At 40.6% G+C, this 14262-nt stretch overlaps 1 protein-coding gene across 7 annotated transcripts in view; it reads right to left on the bottom strand.

Annotated features, from left to right (window-relative positions):
- Positions 1–14262, bottom strand: part of AKAP7 (A-kinase anchoring protein 7) — a 127327-nt gene that overhangs the window by 23339 nt on the left and 89726 nt on the right. For 2 of the 7 annotated variants that reach the window (XM_038526791.1, XM_038526793.1), the window contains exon 8: positions 12348–12416. The exons of 3 other annotated variants lie outside the window; for them this stretch is intronic. In XM_038526791.1, the coding sequence (XP_038382719.1) occupies positions 12348–12416 (69 nt within the window). Of the gene's footprint in view, positions 1–70; positions 130–12347; positions 12417–14262 lie in introns of those variants that run through there. 2 more of the 7 variants (XM_038526797.1, XM_038526799.1) reach the window with 2 other exon arrangements.

The raw sequence follows: 14262 nt of genomic DNA, 5'->3' as shown, positions 1-14262 counted from the left end.
ACTGCTAGTTCATCTCGCAACAGGCCTTTCAGCAGACGCATGAAGACAGCAGCTGAAACAATGAGGTTCCGATGGTTTTGGGTTTCTAGAGGCACCACACTGAATGTGAGGCATTGAAACAGCGATTTTCTGTAAATCGTAAATGATAAAAACAATCACATGAGTCTAGTTTCTATGCAACTTTCCAGGGACATATCTACTTTAGGACGTGCAGGATGCATGTGTAGTGATTGTCACGATCTTTGCTCTTGTTTTCCTAGGAGGGCCACTCCATTCCTTCAGCCGCATGCTTCTTTCTATCATTCGTCGGTTCCTCATCCCATCTCAGGAGATGTGAGATAATTAGTGGCAAGAAATATATGTAGTACGAAGTACACGATAAGTAAAAAAGTAAAAATCGGCACCAAGGGAAGACATTAATTATAACAGCAAGAACAGAGGGAAGCATAGACCACACAGGTGCAGATCATCAGAGCTACAAGCTGGATTCTGAGCTTCCCAATGTTTAGAATGAAAGGGGATGCACGGTGGTTCTCCTTGTCAAGAACTAGAAGACCATGGTTCCTCCAGGATCAGTGACGGCTCCACTGCGGGCCACCCCACAGGGCTCCAGGCCACGTCCACTTTATGATTGGCCCAAATCCTTTTCTCCCTACCACCCGCCCTTTCTGATAAGAGCCCCCACTTCACTTCTCCCCTGCAGTCAACCGCTGGTCGCACATCCCACACTCCATAGGACATGTGTTGTGCCCATGTGAATGCGTTCAAGTGCCCCTTCCTCAAGACACTTCATTTCTACTGCTTCAAAATATTTTACAATGTACAACTTTTATAACTGTGCAGTTGATAACCCGTACCTTCCTTCAGATTCTATATGTGGGGATTAGAAAAGAGAGACCCATTCTTCTCAAAATGCTCCAAAGAGCTGCTGGAGTGAAGCTGAGAGGGTGAGAACACAGACGCCGCTGGAAGGGGTGGAGGACTGACAATACCCGTCAGCCTCAAGGTCAATCGAGGTGCCTTGTTGTTTGTATGTGGGAGCCTATAAGCTCTCCCTTTTAATAAAAAAAAAAAAAAAAAAAAAAAAAAAGAATAAATTTGCCTTGATGTATGTGACTTCCTGGCATCTAACCTCACTGTCTTGACCCTTTTGACTGCTCTTTTTCTATTTCTGTTCTGACTGATCCAAGATCCTTTTAAAAATTCCTCAGACTTTTCAGAACATTCCACACCCTGCCTTGGCCTCCTGGCATCAGAGCCTTTGGTTCCCTTTAATTTCCAAAGCCATGAGAGCACCGCTTATCATTCCAAACGCCAATCTCTGCCTGGCTGCAGCTGTACCCCCCCACCTAATCCACTAACCTGTCCCTCTGTCATGCATTCACTGTGAATATCATTAATTTGGAATGAGAGGATTGGTGTAAAGACATATTCGCCAAAATTATGTCAATTATATCTTGATAAAACTGGAAAAGAGAAAATATTCACCAAAAATATACTATAAGTAAGACTGGTAAGATTGCAGAACACAAACTTTAAAAAGATAAATTATTTTTAACAAATTTCATAAACTTTATGAATTAGTTTCAATTTTTTTTTTTAGTTTCAAAAAATTTTGTTCTAAGCTTGCTACATTGGGCTGGGTGATGGGTTTCCTTAGAAACATCTTAACAATGAGTTTGATTACTACTACCTATTTCTTTTTTTTTTAATAATAAATTTATTTTTTATTGGTGTTCAATTTGCCTACATACAGAATAACACCCAGTGCTCATCCCATCAAGTGCCCACCTCAGTGCCCACTACTACCTATTTCTAAACTGCGTTTCTTTTGAAATATTCACATTTCTACCTAGTTTATAAATACTTGTGATATTTTATACCCCCATTATTTTAATACAATTATTATTATTTTTATCCCCAAAGAAATAAGGGCCACAAATTGACAAACTAGAAGTTTATCTTGGAAGGATGAAAATAAAAGACAAGTTTAAAACACAGCCAATTACTGTGAGCCAGTTACTAACCTACTGGCCCTCAGCTCTGGACCTTCATTCAGCTTTATGATCCTGGAGCTGGGACTCAGCAAATGTGTTTCTCCTTTGCCAGGGAGGTCTCTGATGCGTATGATAGTACCCTCCAGGTTGTGCAGTCTACAACCTGTACCTTCCACAGCTTTTATATGTGGTTCTTCCAAGAAGAAGCTCCAAAGGGACATTGGACAGCTGTATGAGGGGGAAAGGAACCTGCCCTTTGCTGTTTGCTCATTGCTCCCATAGGGTTGCCCTAGCTAGAGCTCGACCCCCTGACAGCGGCCACTAGTTCCAATTGGTTCCAGTTTTCATTTATTTCCTTGCTCCTGGAATGCACCTCACTGCCTTCCCTCAGAGAGAAGAGGGCCAGGGTCCCCTCCTTGGAGGCTGGCATCCTAGCCCCCCAGGGCCTGGCTGTGCTCTGGGGTACCTGCTGGGAGGCAGCAGCCCCTTCTCCAAAGCCTGAGTTTCAGCCCCCTGGGGTCCTTCCCCCAAGTGATCCCAGCTTGAAAGTCACTACCTATGTTTTTCCTCAGTATTGGCTTTTCATTCTTTATTCCTCCAAAATCCCTGCATCATTTCCCTACATTAAATTCTCTCTGTTAAAAAACCTGGTGTAGTTCCTATTTGCTTGATGGGACCCTAACTGACATGATGGGTTTCTAATCCTTCCCCCCACAGTGTGGTATTTACAGAGGACTAAGATATGGACGATTAAGAGCAAATGGTACAAAGTTAGAAGCAGCTGTAAAGCTGATTTTTTTTTTTTAGAAAAACTGCATATTTCATGAACTTGCCTCCCTATAAAACAACTTATTATGCCTTTGAATTTAATATTCAAATTTCATATAGTTTTATGTACACATCTTTAAGTTCTATAAACCCTACAAATCTGTAAATCTTATTTTACATAGAAAATTAAGTACAGTGTACAGTACACAGTAGTGGCACACAAGGGCATCACAATGTATTGTTATCTTAAATTTACTATACCCATATTTAATGTAAAATCTAAATTTGGATAAAATGTTTTCATAAAAATTTCATTTATAAAAACAAAAGGCAGTGCACCTTAGCTTGATGACTCTAGGATTTATTGATGCCAACTTCCCACTGTTACTACTGAATTCAACAACCAACATTTAATGTTGTGCTTATGTCATACAACAACATATCTAGGTAAGAACCCAAAGTTGTATATTACATTTCGGTTTTAAATATTTATTTATCCATTCATTCATTCATTTGAGAGTATCAACCTTGAGATCATGACCTGAGCCAAAATCAAGAGCCCGATGCTTATCTGACTGAGCCGCCCAGGTGCCCCTACATTTCTATTTTAAAGCAAGTCAGTTGATCCTAAAGAAATTAGTTTAAAATGATCATTTAATAGTTATTATAAGATAAAAAATAATAAAGAGGCATACATTTTTTTCATAAAAACTCTGGTCTTCCATTTAGAGTGGATCAAAATGAAGAATTATTAATGCAGAGGTGCCTAGGTGGTGTAGTCAGTTAAGCATCCGACTCTTGATTTTGGCTCAGGTCATGATCTCAGGGCCATGAGACTGAGTCCTTCATCAGACTCCCTGCTCAGCCCGGAGTCTGCTTGAGATTCTCTCCCTCTGCCCCTTTCTCTTGTGTTCTCTCTCTCTCTCTCAAATATATACATCTTTTTAAAAAACTATTAATGGGAAATTTGACTATGATAATTTCTCTGTGTTTTAGGACTCCATTTCAGTATTTCCATTATTTTAAACAAGAGTTATTACAGACCTAATTAAAGTATTACTGGGTTTTATATATCTAAAACCACCAAAAGAAAATATGTAAAAACAGACACCCATTGTCCTAATTCTGGCCTGCTGGAACCATACAGAATAATTCTTTTCTTTCCACATTAGAGGTCCTTCAGGGGCGCCTGGGTAGCTCAATTGGCTAAGCGTCTGCCTTCAGCTGGGCTCGTGATCCCAGGGTTGCAGGATCCAGCCCCTCATCATGTTCCCTGCTGAGCGGGGAGCCTGCTTCTCCCTCTCCCACTGCCCCTAGCGCTCTCGTTTTCATTCTCATTCACACACTCTCTCTGAAATAAATAAATAAAATTTTAAAAATAAATAAATAAAGGTCCCCCAAATATTTCAGGACCACTAATTCATCAGCCTTCTTTCCTTCTGGCTCAGCAGCCATGGTCTCTCTTAGGATGTGGTTTCCAGGTTCCTCACCATCCTGGCCTCCCTCCTCAGGACACACTCCCACTTGTCAGAATTTTAAATAAGGTCCAACTGCTACAGATCTAGATAGAAGGTCTTAGATTAACAGATCATCTGCTTGCCACTTTATTAGCTATCATAAACATCAATCAAAACTCTGAAAAAGCTGAGCTTCACAGCTAACTTTAGCTGGATATTTTAAATGCTTAGAAAGTGTGAATTTTATTTTTGTTCTAACAGTCAGATGTGAGACCTCAAATTGAAACTTGCAGTAATTTACGTGGCAAATGCCAATACCAACAGTCTAACCACAAGACGAAGGCGGGGGGGGGGGGCTGCGGGAACACGTGAAAAGTGGGTCACCCTTTTCCATGGAATTCTTTCTTCCCTCTCCCATCTGTGTCACCAACCAGGGGAGCTCCAGCTCTCGGGAAATCTCCTCTCCATCTACTCCAGGCACCCTGTTGTCATGTCACTTTGTCTCAGGCACTACCATTTTTCTGAATATATGTCTTAGGCTTACAAACGTCCCTGAATAAACTCACAAGTTTTGGGGACAGTATGCGGAAACAGAAAATTACAAACTTCAAATATCTTTGACTCAGCCTTTAGTAAAATTAACATCCTTCATAGCCAAGTTTCCACAGACTTTAAGTTAAAACCATTCTTGTTCTTTATATTTTCATCATGCAGCTCAGTTTCTGTCTATGACTACTTGCTAAGGGCAACGAAGTTGACTATACAATGGGAAGGTTGGTTTTACGGGTTCCAAGTTCTGCTAACTTGTACCTTTGGCATTATAAATGTTTGTTGTAGGAAACTTAATTTTCTAAAATGTTTGTTGTAGAAACAGTGTTTTTGCTTGCATCAAGCTATAACCACTGCCTGTGACGGGTGATTGAGGCGACTTCTAGTTGCAGCTCTAATGGACTCGTTCTGACTGGACTTGGCACACACAGCCATGGAACCTCCCTGGTGTGGAAGGGGTGTGGCCCTGCTCGTCTGCGAACACCAAGGCCTTTTATCTTGGCTTTTTCCATTCAGGGCATAATAAACACTGGGGTCCAACACACCTCTTTTTATTTATTTATTTTTTCTTTTTAAGGACTTTTTATTTATTTGAGAAAGAGCAGGAGAGAGAGAGAGAGAGACAGAGAGAGGGAACAGGCAAAGGGAGAGGGAGAAGCAGACTCCCCACTGAGCAGGGAGCCTGATGCCGGTCAGATGCTTAACTGACCGAACCACCCAGGTGCCCCCCAATACACCTCTTTTTAAAAAGTCATGCAAATTAAAAAGAAATCCTTCAACAACAGGGACTGTGTATCAGCATTGCACCTTCCAGAACACATGGTTCAGAGATTTCCAAATGTATGGGGCTCAAAATATTAGTTGAAGTGGACAGCTATCACTTAAAGCTAAATTTCATTGCCATTAAAATGGAACATGAAGGTTCAGAAAAGATCAACTTTTACTTCTTCTTCTTCTTTTTTTTTTTTTTTTTGAGTTTTTACTTCCTTGCCAGATTTATAAATATTTGTTTCAGAATGGGCCCACTTTTACAGATACTGAGTATCCTCCATAATAGTATCTGAAGCCTTTTGGTTGCAGGTGACAACAATTTAACTCAAGCGAGTTTAAGCCAAGAAAAAGAGGAGGATTTAATGCTTCTTGTAATGAAGAAGATAACTCAGAGGCTCAAATACTATCATCAAGACTGACTCTTTTCTCTCTTCTTCTCTGGCCTCCCTTCTTCTATGCTGGTTTCATTCTCAGGAAGACTCCCACTGGCTCCCTCCCAACTAGCAATCTTATGTTTATATCCTTTCTACTCACAACCCAGAAGGAAGACAGAGAAGACAGACAGACCCTCTACCAACTCTTAGGGAAGACTCTCAGTTAACTCTGCTTGGACCACACGTCTCTCCTCGGGCAGGGAATTAATGCATCCTGATGGACAGACCCCCGGGAGAAGGGGAGGGAGTGCCCCAAAGGAAAAATTGCCACACTGATAAGTCTACTCAACAATTCAAGGTCTGAAATTGTAAGTTCTTTTGTTTTCCTTCTGGGCATGATAGAAATAAAACCATGGTTCTGCCAAGCGGACTTCTAAAATGACTACAATTATACAGTACACTCTCACTGGCACAGAGAAATGATATTTACTGGGTCTACTCTACGCCAACGACAGTGTCAGGCATTTTATAGACATTGGCTTATTTGATTCTCATAATATGTAGATATTTAGGATGAAAGTACAGAGGTTTAGAGAAGTTACATAACAAATAATAGAACCAAAAATGTAAGTTGAGTCTACCTGTCTTCAAAATCCCTTGCTTTCAGCACTGAGAGTTTTAGGGCTCTTTTGAGTTTCTTTACTGTGGATATCGGAAATTTATGGATAAAATCTCAAAGACCTACAGATCAAACAAGGCCAATTTAATTAAAAAGAAGGCAATTACGCATAGAAAGTGATTTATCAGATGTCCTGAGAGAGTTTTACTAGTTGCCCAAAATTCCTCCACTAGAGATTATTTTGGACTAAGTAATTACTGCTGCTTAGCTTATTTTATTTTTTTCACTATAAATACTTCCCAAGAGCACTTGGGATACTTGGGATAATGAGCCTTGTTAAAATGCAAATGCCCCAGGAAGGGGTAATACATGAGGCTTTCTTCTATTAGCCAAGACCTTTATGTCCATCAGATCCTCCACTCCTTTTCATATGGCCCTTCCCCAGGAAAGAGACAGGAGACAGGTCACGTCACATTGCTCGACAGAACATCTGGGTAGAGCTCACAGCAGCCAGTAGACTGCAAAGAGGCTGGGAAAAATTCTGTAACCTTTGTACTCCCAATGAAAATTACTCAGCATTTGATCATATAACCCAGGAAAACTGTAAAAAGGCCTGAGAAGAGCAACAAAAAGAAATACAGTTACTATATAGATTATGAATTAGCAAAGAGAATCAGGGAATTAAGACAGGAATAGTAACTGTGAGAATTTACACTAATGTTTCCATACTTAATTTTAGAAACATAAACCTCTTGGGTATACATTATTTAGTAAAGGGGGAAAAATTTAATCTTTAATGACTATGGTTAAATGCTTTACATCACACAACATTACTGGTGCTACCACAATATTACCCACGGGAATTTCATACAAAATGTAGTCTCAGGTTACACCACTGGCTTCACGGTGCTTCACTGCTTCAGCAAGGGGGCTGGGGGGATCCCTGGGTGGTGCAGCGGTTTAGCGCCTGCCTTTGGCCCAGGGCGTGATCCTGGAGACCCGGGATCGAATCCCACGTCAGGCTCCCGGTGCATGGAGCCTGCTTCTCCCTCTGTCTGTGTCTCTGCCTCTCTCTCTGTGTGTGACTATCATAAATTTAAAAAAAATTTAAAAAAAAGGGGGGGGGCAGGAAATATCAAAACGGGAGACAGAACATAAAGACTCCTAACTGGGAAACGAACTAGGGGTGGTGGAAGGGGAGGAGGGCGGGTGGGGGTGAATGGGTGATGGGCACTGAGGGGGGCACTTGACGGGATGAGCACTGGGTGTTATTCTGTATGTTGGCAAACTGAACACCAATAAAAAATAAATTTATTATTTAAAAAGAAATAAATAAATAAAAAGAAAAAAAGAAAGGGGGCAGCAGATAATGGGTCCCAGCCTCCTGCCAGCCTCCCACGCCACAGCACCTCTGGACGACTTCCTGAGAATGCCTCCTAACCACTGGCTTTCAGCCACTTCCCCTCTGAACTGGGACAGTTAGGAAGCATTTATTTCCTAACAGTTTCTCTTCATAAGCAATTTTGCAAATGAAATTTTAATTTGCATTCAACAAATTAAAAAGAAGAGGTGGTGGGGGTGGACAAAAAAGAGGGAAAGGAGGGAGGAAGAGACTGAAGGAGGAAGAACTACATTCTACCTATAATATTTATTTCCTAGACTCTTAGTTCCAAGGGACAACTGGAGAGAAAAAACTTTCAAGGTCATAACAGTTCAACCCCTACTTCTTCAATATGAGGAAGTGAGGCCCAGAGAGGTTAAGAACTTCCCCAGTATACCTTCATGCCAAGGGACAGGCCAGGCGTTGTCAATAGGCAGCAGCAGGACTGGAGTGACGCTGTGTCCCTGTGTATAAAACCATTTCTGCAGGCAAGGAAGGAGGACAGGTGTTGTCGGCTGACGGGAGGTTCCCTATCACACATTTCTTGGGGCGCATGCTGTAGCATCTACATGAGAACACATTAAAAGCCTTCTCTGATACACTCAGTTACCAAAGTTCTTGACAGGTGACAGCATCAGCCAGAGTCATTCCAAATTCTGTCCTCTGCCAGACGATGTACACCCAAGTTCTCTCGTACTTGTTAACAGGAAATGCGTATCATTCTCCTCACTAACAAACATTTAGACCACGCCTCCTCTGGAAAACACTAAGGCAGCCTCTGGAGCTATGAAGAGAGGTACATAGCTTGGGCCCTTCATAGGCAGTGCTTTAAATCTGTGATGAGCTAGCACACACATATGAAAGAGGACCTCAAAGTTGGTGTATCTAAGTACAAATGAGAAGAGCAAAGGATAAGGCTATAGGACTTCTAGGAAGACCTCCAGAGAATTAGAAAATCTAAACATAGACTTCCCTGAGTATAGCTGAACAATATCCACTGTGGTAATTAAGGTTCAAAGATAGAAGTATTCACTGGACATGAAACACTGCTTATCTCAATTTTTATATTAATGTTATGGCATCCAATTGCAAATCATCCGAAACAAAATACCTTGAGATTTGGCTCATATTTATGAAACAAATATGATCCTGGTACCTCATGTAAACAAAAAGACTATATTGAAAAATATCTCAAATGTAAAATAAAATATGTGTATATTGTTAAAACACCTACTTATAACCTCCCAACAAGCAAAAGTCCAGGGCTGGATGGCTTCACTGGTGAACTTGACAAAACATTCAAAGAAGATTTAATACCTATCCTTCTCAAATCCTTCCAAAGAGTTGAGGAGAAAGAAGTGCTTACAAACTCATTTTATGAGGCCAGCAACCCTGAAACTAAAGCCAAAGACACCATAAAAACAAAAAGTTATAGGCCAATATTCCTGATGAATAAAGAGGCAAAAATCTACAATCAAGTATTAACAAACTGAATTCAACAATCCATTAAAAAGATCATATGCCAACATTAAATAAGATTTATTTCAGGGATGCAAGGATGGTTCAACATCAAATAATGTAACATTAATGAAGCGAAAGATAAAAATCATATGATGACCTCAACAGATGCAGAAAAAGCATTTGACAAAATTCAACATCCATTTATGATAAAAACTCAAGAAAATGGGCATAAAGGAAATATACCTCAACATAATAAAGGCTATATATGACAAGCCCACAGCTTTTAAGACCAGAAACAAGACTTGGATGCCAACTCTCCCCACTTTCATTCAACATAGTATTAGAAGTCCTAACCACAGCAATCAGACAAGACATAAAGAAGAAATCAATGGTACCCAATTTGGTAAGAAAGAAGTAAAACTGTCACTGTTTAACAGATGGTACAATATCATATAGAGAAAACCCTAAAAATTCCACCCAAAACTGTTAAAAGTAATAAATGAATTCAATAAAGTTACAGTAACAAAATTAAAATACAAAAATCTGTTGCATTTCCATACACTAGTAACAAGCTATGAGAAAGAGAAATCAAGAAAAAAAATCTCATAATTCCATCAAAAGATACCTAAAAGTAAACTTAACCAAAAGGGGAAAGACTATAAACTAAACTATACAATGTTGATGAAAAAAACTGAAAATGAAATAAATAAATGTTAAGATATTTCACACTCATAGATTGGAAGAATTATTATTGTTAAAATGTCCATACTATCCAACATAATTTACAGATTCAATGCAATCCTTATCAAAATTCCAATGGCATTTTTCACAAACTAGAACAAATCATTTTAATAACTGTATGGAACCACAAAAGACTCCAAATAGCCAAAACAATCTTGGGGAAAAAGAACAAAGTTACAGGTATCACACTCCCTGATTTCAAACTATAGTACAAAGCTAGAGTAATCAAAACTATATGATATTGCCATAAAAACAGACACACAGATTAATAGAACAGAATGGAAATAAACCCATGCATACATGGTCAATTAGCTTATGACAAAGGAGGCAAGAGGATACAACGCAGAAAGGCGAGTATCATCGTTGGTGTTGAGAAACTGGGCAGCCACATTCAAAAGAACAGAACTGAACCACTATCTTACACAATACACAAAAATTAACTCAAAATGGATTAGATTTGAATGTGAGACCTAAAGCCATAAAACTCCTTGAAGAAAATATAGCTGGTAAGCTCCTTGACAATAATGTTAGTGATGTGGTTTTGGGTCTGACTCCAAAGGCAAGGACAACAAAACCAAAAATAAACAAATGAGAGTATACCAAATGTAAAAAGCCTCTAAACAAAACAAAACAAAAGCTTCTACATAGTCAAGGAAACCATCAACACAATTAAAAGGCAACCTACCGAATGGGAGAAGATATTTACCAATTATATATCCCATAGGGGTTAATATCCGAAATATATAGGGAACTCATATAACTCAAAAACAAAACACAACAAAATCTGATTTAAAAAATGGGCAGAGGACCTGAATAGATATTTTTCCAAAGAAGACATACAGATGGCCGATAAGCACTCGGAAGCTGCTCCACATCAGTAATCATCAGGGGAATGCAAATCAGAACGGCAGTGAGATATCGCCTCACACCTGCCAAAATGGTTATTATCAAAAAGACAAGAAATAAGAAGTGTTGGTGAGGATGTGGAGAAAAAGGCACCCTCATGCACTGTTGGTGGGAATGAAGTTGGTGGAGCCACTGTGGGAAACATTGTGAAAGTCCCTCAAAAAATTAAGAATAGAATTACCATGCGATACAGCAATTCCACTTCTGGGTGTATATCAAAACACACAGAAACACTAATTTGATAAGATACACGCATACTCATGTTCACTGCGGCCTTCTTCACAATAGCCAAGATTTGGAAACAACCTGTTGATAGATGAATGGATAAAGAAGGTGTATCTCTCTCTCTCTCTCTCTCACACACACACACACACACACACACACTATCCAGCCACCAAAAAGAGTGAAAATTACCATTTGCAACAACATGGACAGGCCTTGACGGTATTATGCCACATAAGGTAAGCCAGACAGAGAAAGGTAAATACTGCAGGATTTCACTTATTTGTGGAAGCTAAAACCAACCAACAAAACAAAGCCCAGACTCATAGACACAGAGAACAGACTAGTGGTTGCTAGAGGAGAGGATGGGGAAGTAAAATGGGTGAAGGGCACCAAGAGGCAGACACCAAAGTCCACTTATGAAATAAGTCAAGGAAACGTAGCACGGGGAATCCAGCTGATAACACTGCATTAACTTGGGCAACAAATGGTCACTACGCTTATTCTGTTATCAGTTCCTGAAGTGCACAGATGTTGAATCATGTGTTGTACACACGAAATTTATATAATATTGTATGTAACTTATACTTCAATAAAAAGACACAGACTTGTAAAATTAAAACATGTGCCTTGTTGAAATATATACTGTTTTATTTTCGGTATCACAGAAGATTAGGGCGAGAAAGTAACCGAGGTGCCAGTGTCTCCATTCATTAGCTGTTGCGCTCACCCTTTCAACATCCCTACCCGTGGCTTCTCATCCCATGCTTGAAAACCTTAAACTATTGGGATTTAAACAAAATGGGTGCAACTGCTTTGTGCTGCATTAACTGAAGAATAAACCAAGATGGGTTCTACTATATTTGGCTCTTCACCCCATTACCAAGACTTCTAGCTACACATGCTGGTAACTTTTCACACAAACCTAGGCCTCTGGCACAACTAGTTGATTAAACAATCCTCTTGTTTGCTATTGATAGGTTAAAAGAGTAACACTAACAGATGAATTAAATGGCAACACTTTCCATCTACCACCACCACCAAGGGTAAAAGCAGGATAGAGCAGCTGTGGGAGGGGAGAAGGGGTCACTTGACTCTTACCGCTTGGCCAGCTGGGTCTATTCTCTGTGTACCTCTGCAGGACCGTAGAGGACGGGCTTTCCAACTCACCTGTGTTTTGAGAACGACATCCACAAATTTAAACTTTCATCAAAACCTCATTTAATTCTCCGTAATCTGAGCTGCCCCGAGGAGCCATCATCCTTTACAGCAGAATTGCAGGGTGTAGGCATGTGCATGTTTGTGCTCTGCCTCTTGTACTCCCCGCTGAGCATGTGGCTCCCAGCAGACTAACCAGGCTTCTAGGTGGGGACACAGTGATGAGACCCAGGAGGTACTGTAGCATCCAGCATGGATCAGAAACATGCTGGGCCCTCGCAAATGTCTGCTACGGATTCTTTCACACGTTACCAACACAACGTACGGACTGGCTACCTAGAGTTAGAGCTAATTTATGGCTAATGACTTCTCTGCCACTTTATTCTCAAGCCCCCTTTGTAAGTACTGTAAGACACGTGTTACCAGCAGCACAGCAGTCGGGGCCTGGCAGAGAAGCTTCCCTGAGACCCTCCGGTAGCAGAGAAATTACAGAGCATCAGAAAGCAGCTGATGGGATGTATGATGAGGGTGTGGAGCAGATCGAGAGGAGCAAAACAGCGAAGGAATGTCAAAATCAAAGACAAACACAAGAATGGGGAGGGGACAGGGGAAGGTCAGCAGCCAGTGGGGGTGGATGAGAAGAAAGGGGTGCAAAAGCACTGAGGATTCCAACCGTTAATTTGCACTTCTGAACTAGAACTTTCCTTCAAACACAGTGCCCTGCCTTCATGTCTTTTTAAAATTTTGTAACTTGAGGAAGCAACCCCAAAAGGCAGCATATACCACTCCCTATCAACCAGTATTAAAAAGCACTGTGCATAAACCACGAGACTTTGCACCCCACAACCCCAGATGAAAAAGACAGAGAAAGTGCAAATTCCTCAATGAGGTGAAACTTGACCTCTGTTAGCACCGAGAAGGCTGCTTAGGAGTGGGGAAGGAGAGAAACAGACGGCACAGGAGGAGAGCAGGTGTTGCAAGGGGATGCCTGGAGCAGGGGAATAGGAAGCGGCGCCAGTAACGGAGGAGAGAGAGGGCTTCACTACCCCTACAACCGTCCGCAGCACGGTTCCCCCCGGGGTACAGATGTTCTCGACCAATGACTCCATCGACCAAAACCCTCAGGCACCACAAATAAGTCATCCTGACAGATACCTGAAAAGTTTCAGGCTGCCGAACTACTGCCGATGCTCAGTGTAAAAAAAAAAATGAACAATTCTGCTGTAAATTCATCTCAGGTTTTAAGATCAGGACCGTCATGTATTGTACACTAGCATTTTCACAAGTAAAATTCAGATAACAGTTATCGGCTCTTGTTAATAATCAAATGCTCTAACGTCTCCCAACATTTATTCCAAAGCACTCCCAGAAGATTTCTTATAAAAACGGGCATATTTCCCAAGTGAACAGGTATAGAATGTGTATCAATTTTTTAAAAACCTGTCCCTGGCGAGTTTCCTAAAGAACCAGCAGCAGGAATTATAAGCCAGATGTGGACCTTTCAGGGTCTGAACCAGATATCGTGAGAGTCTACAGACCTATTCGAATTTACTTAAATAAAGCCCTGATGTGACAGAAATATGGCTGCAAATATGGTTAACTATGGACTACAAACATTTTATGGAAAAGGAACTAAAGATTGAGCATTTGGGGGCAACCCCAGTATAAGGCAAATTCTATTCAGCTCCCTAGTTAAAACGCCAGCACTGTGTCAAACAAAGCCGAGATGTGCGTGAATACACGTAATTCAGAGAGGAAAAAAATTTAATGCAAGTGTCATCAGTTTAAGTTCTGCTTTCCAAACCATAAGCAGATGTTGACTCTGCCTGGCCTTAGCTTTAAAATATGCATCAGGCTT

The sequence above is a fragment of the Canis lupus genome, chromosome 1 (assembly GCF_011100685.1).
Source record: "Canis lupus familiaris isolate Mischka breed German Shepherd chromosome 1, alternate assembly UU_Cfam_GSD_1.0, whole genome shotgun sequence".
Classification (NCBI taxonomy): domain Eukaryota; kingdom Metazoa; phylum Chordata; class Mammalia; order Carnivora; family Canidae; genus Canis; species Canis lupus.
Note: the sequence above shows the minus strand (reverse complement) of the source record. Positions and strands in the feature narration are given on the sequence as shown.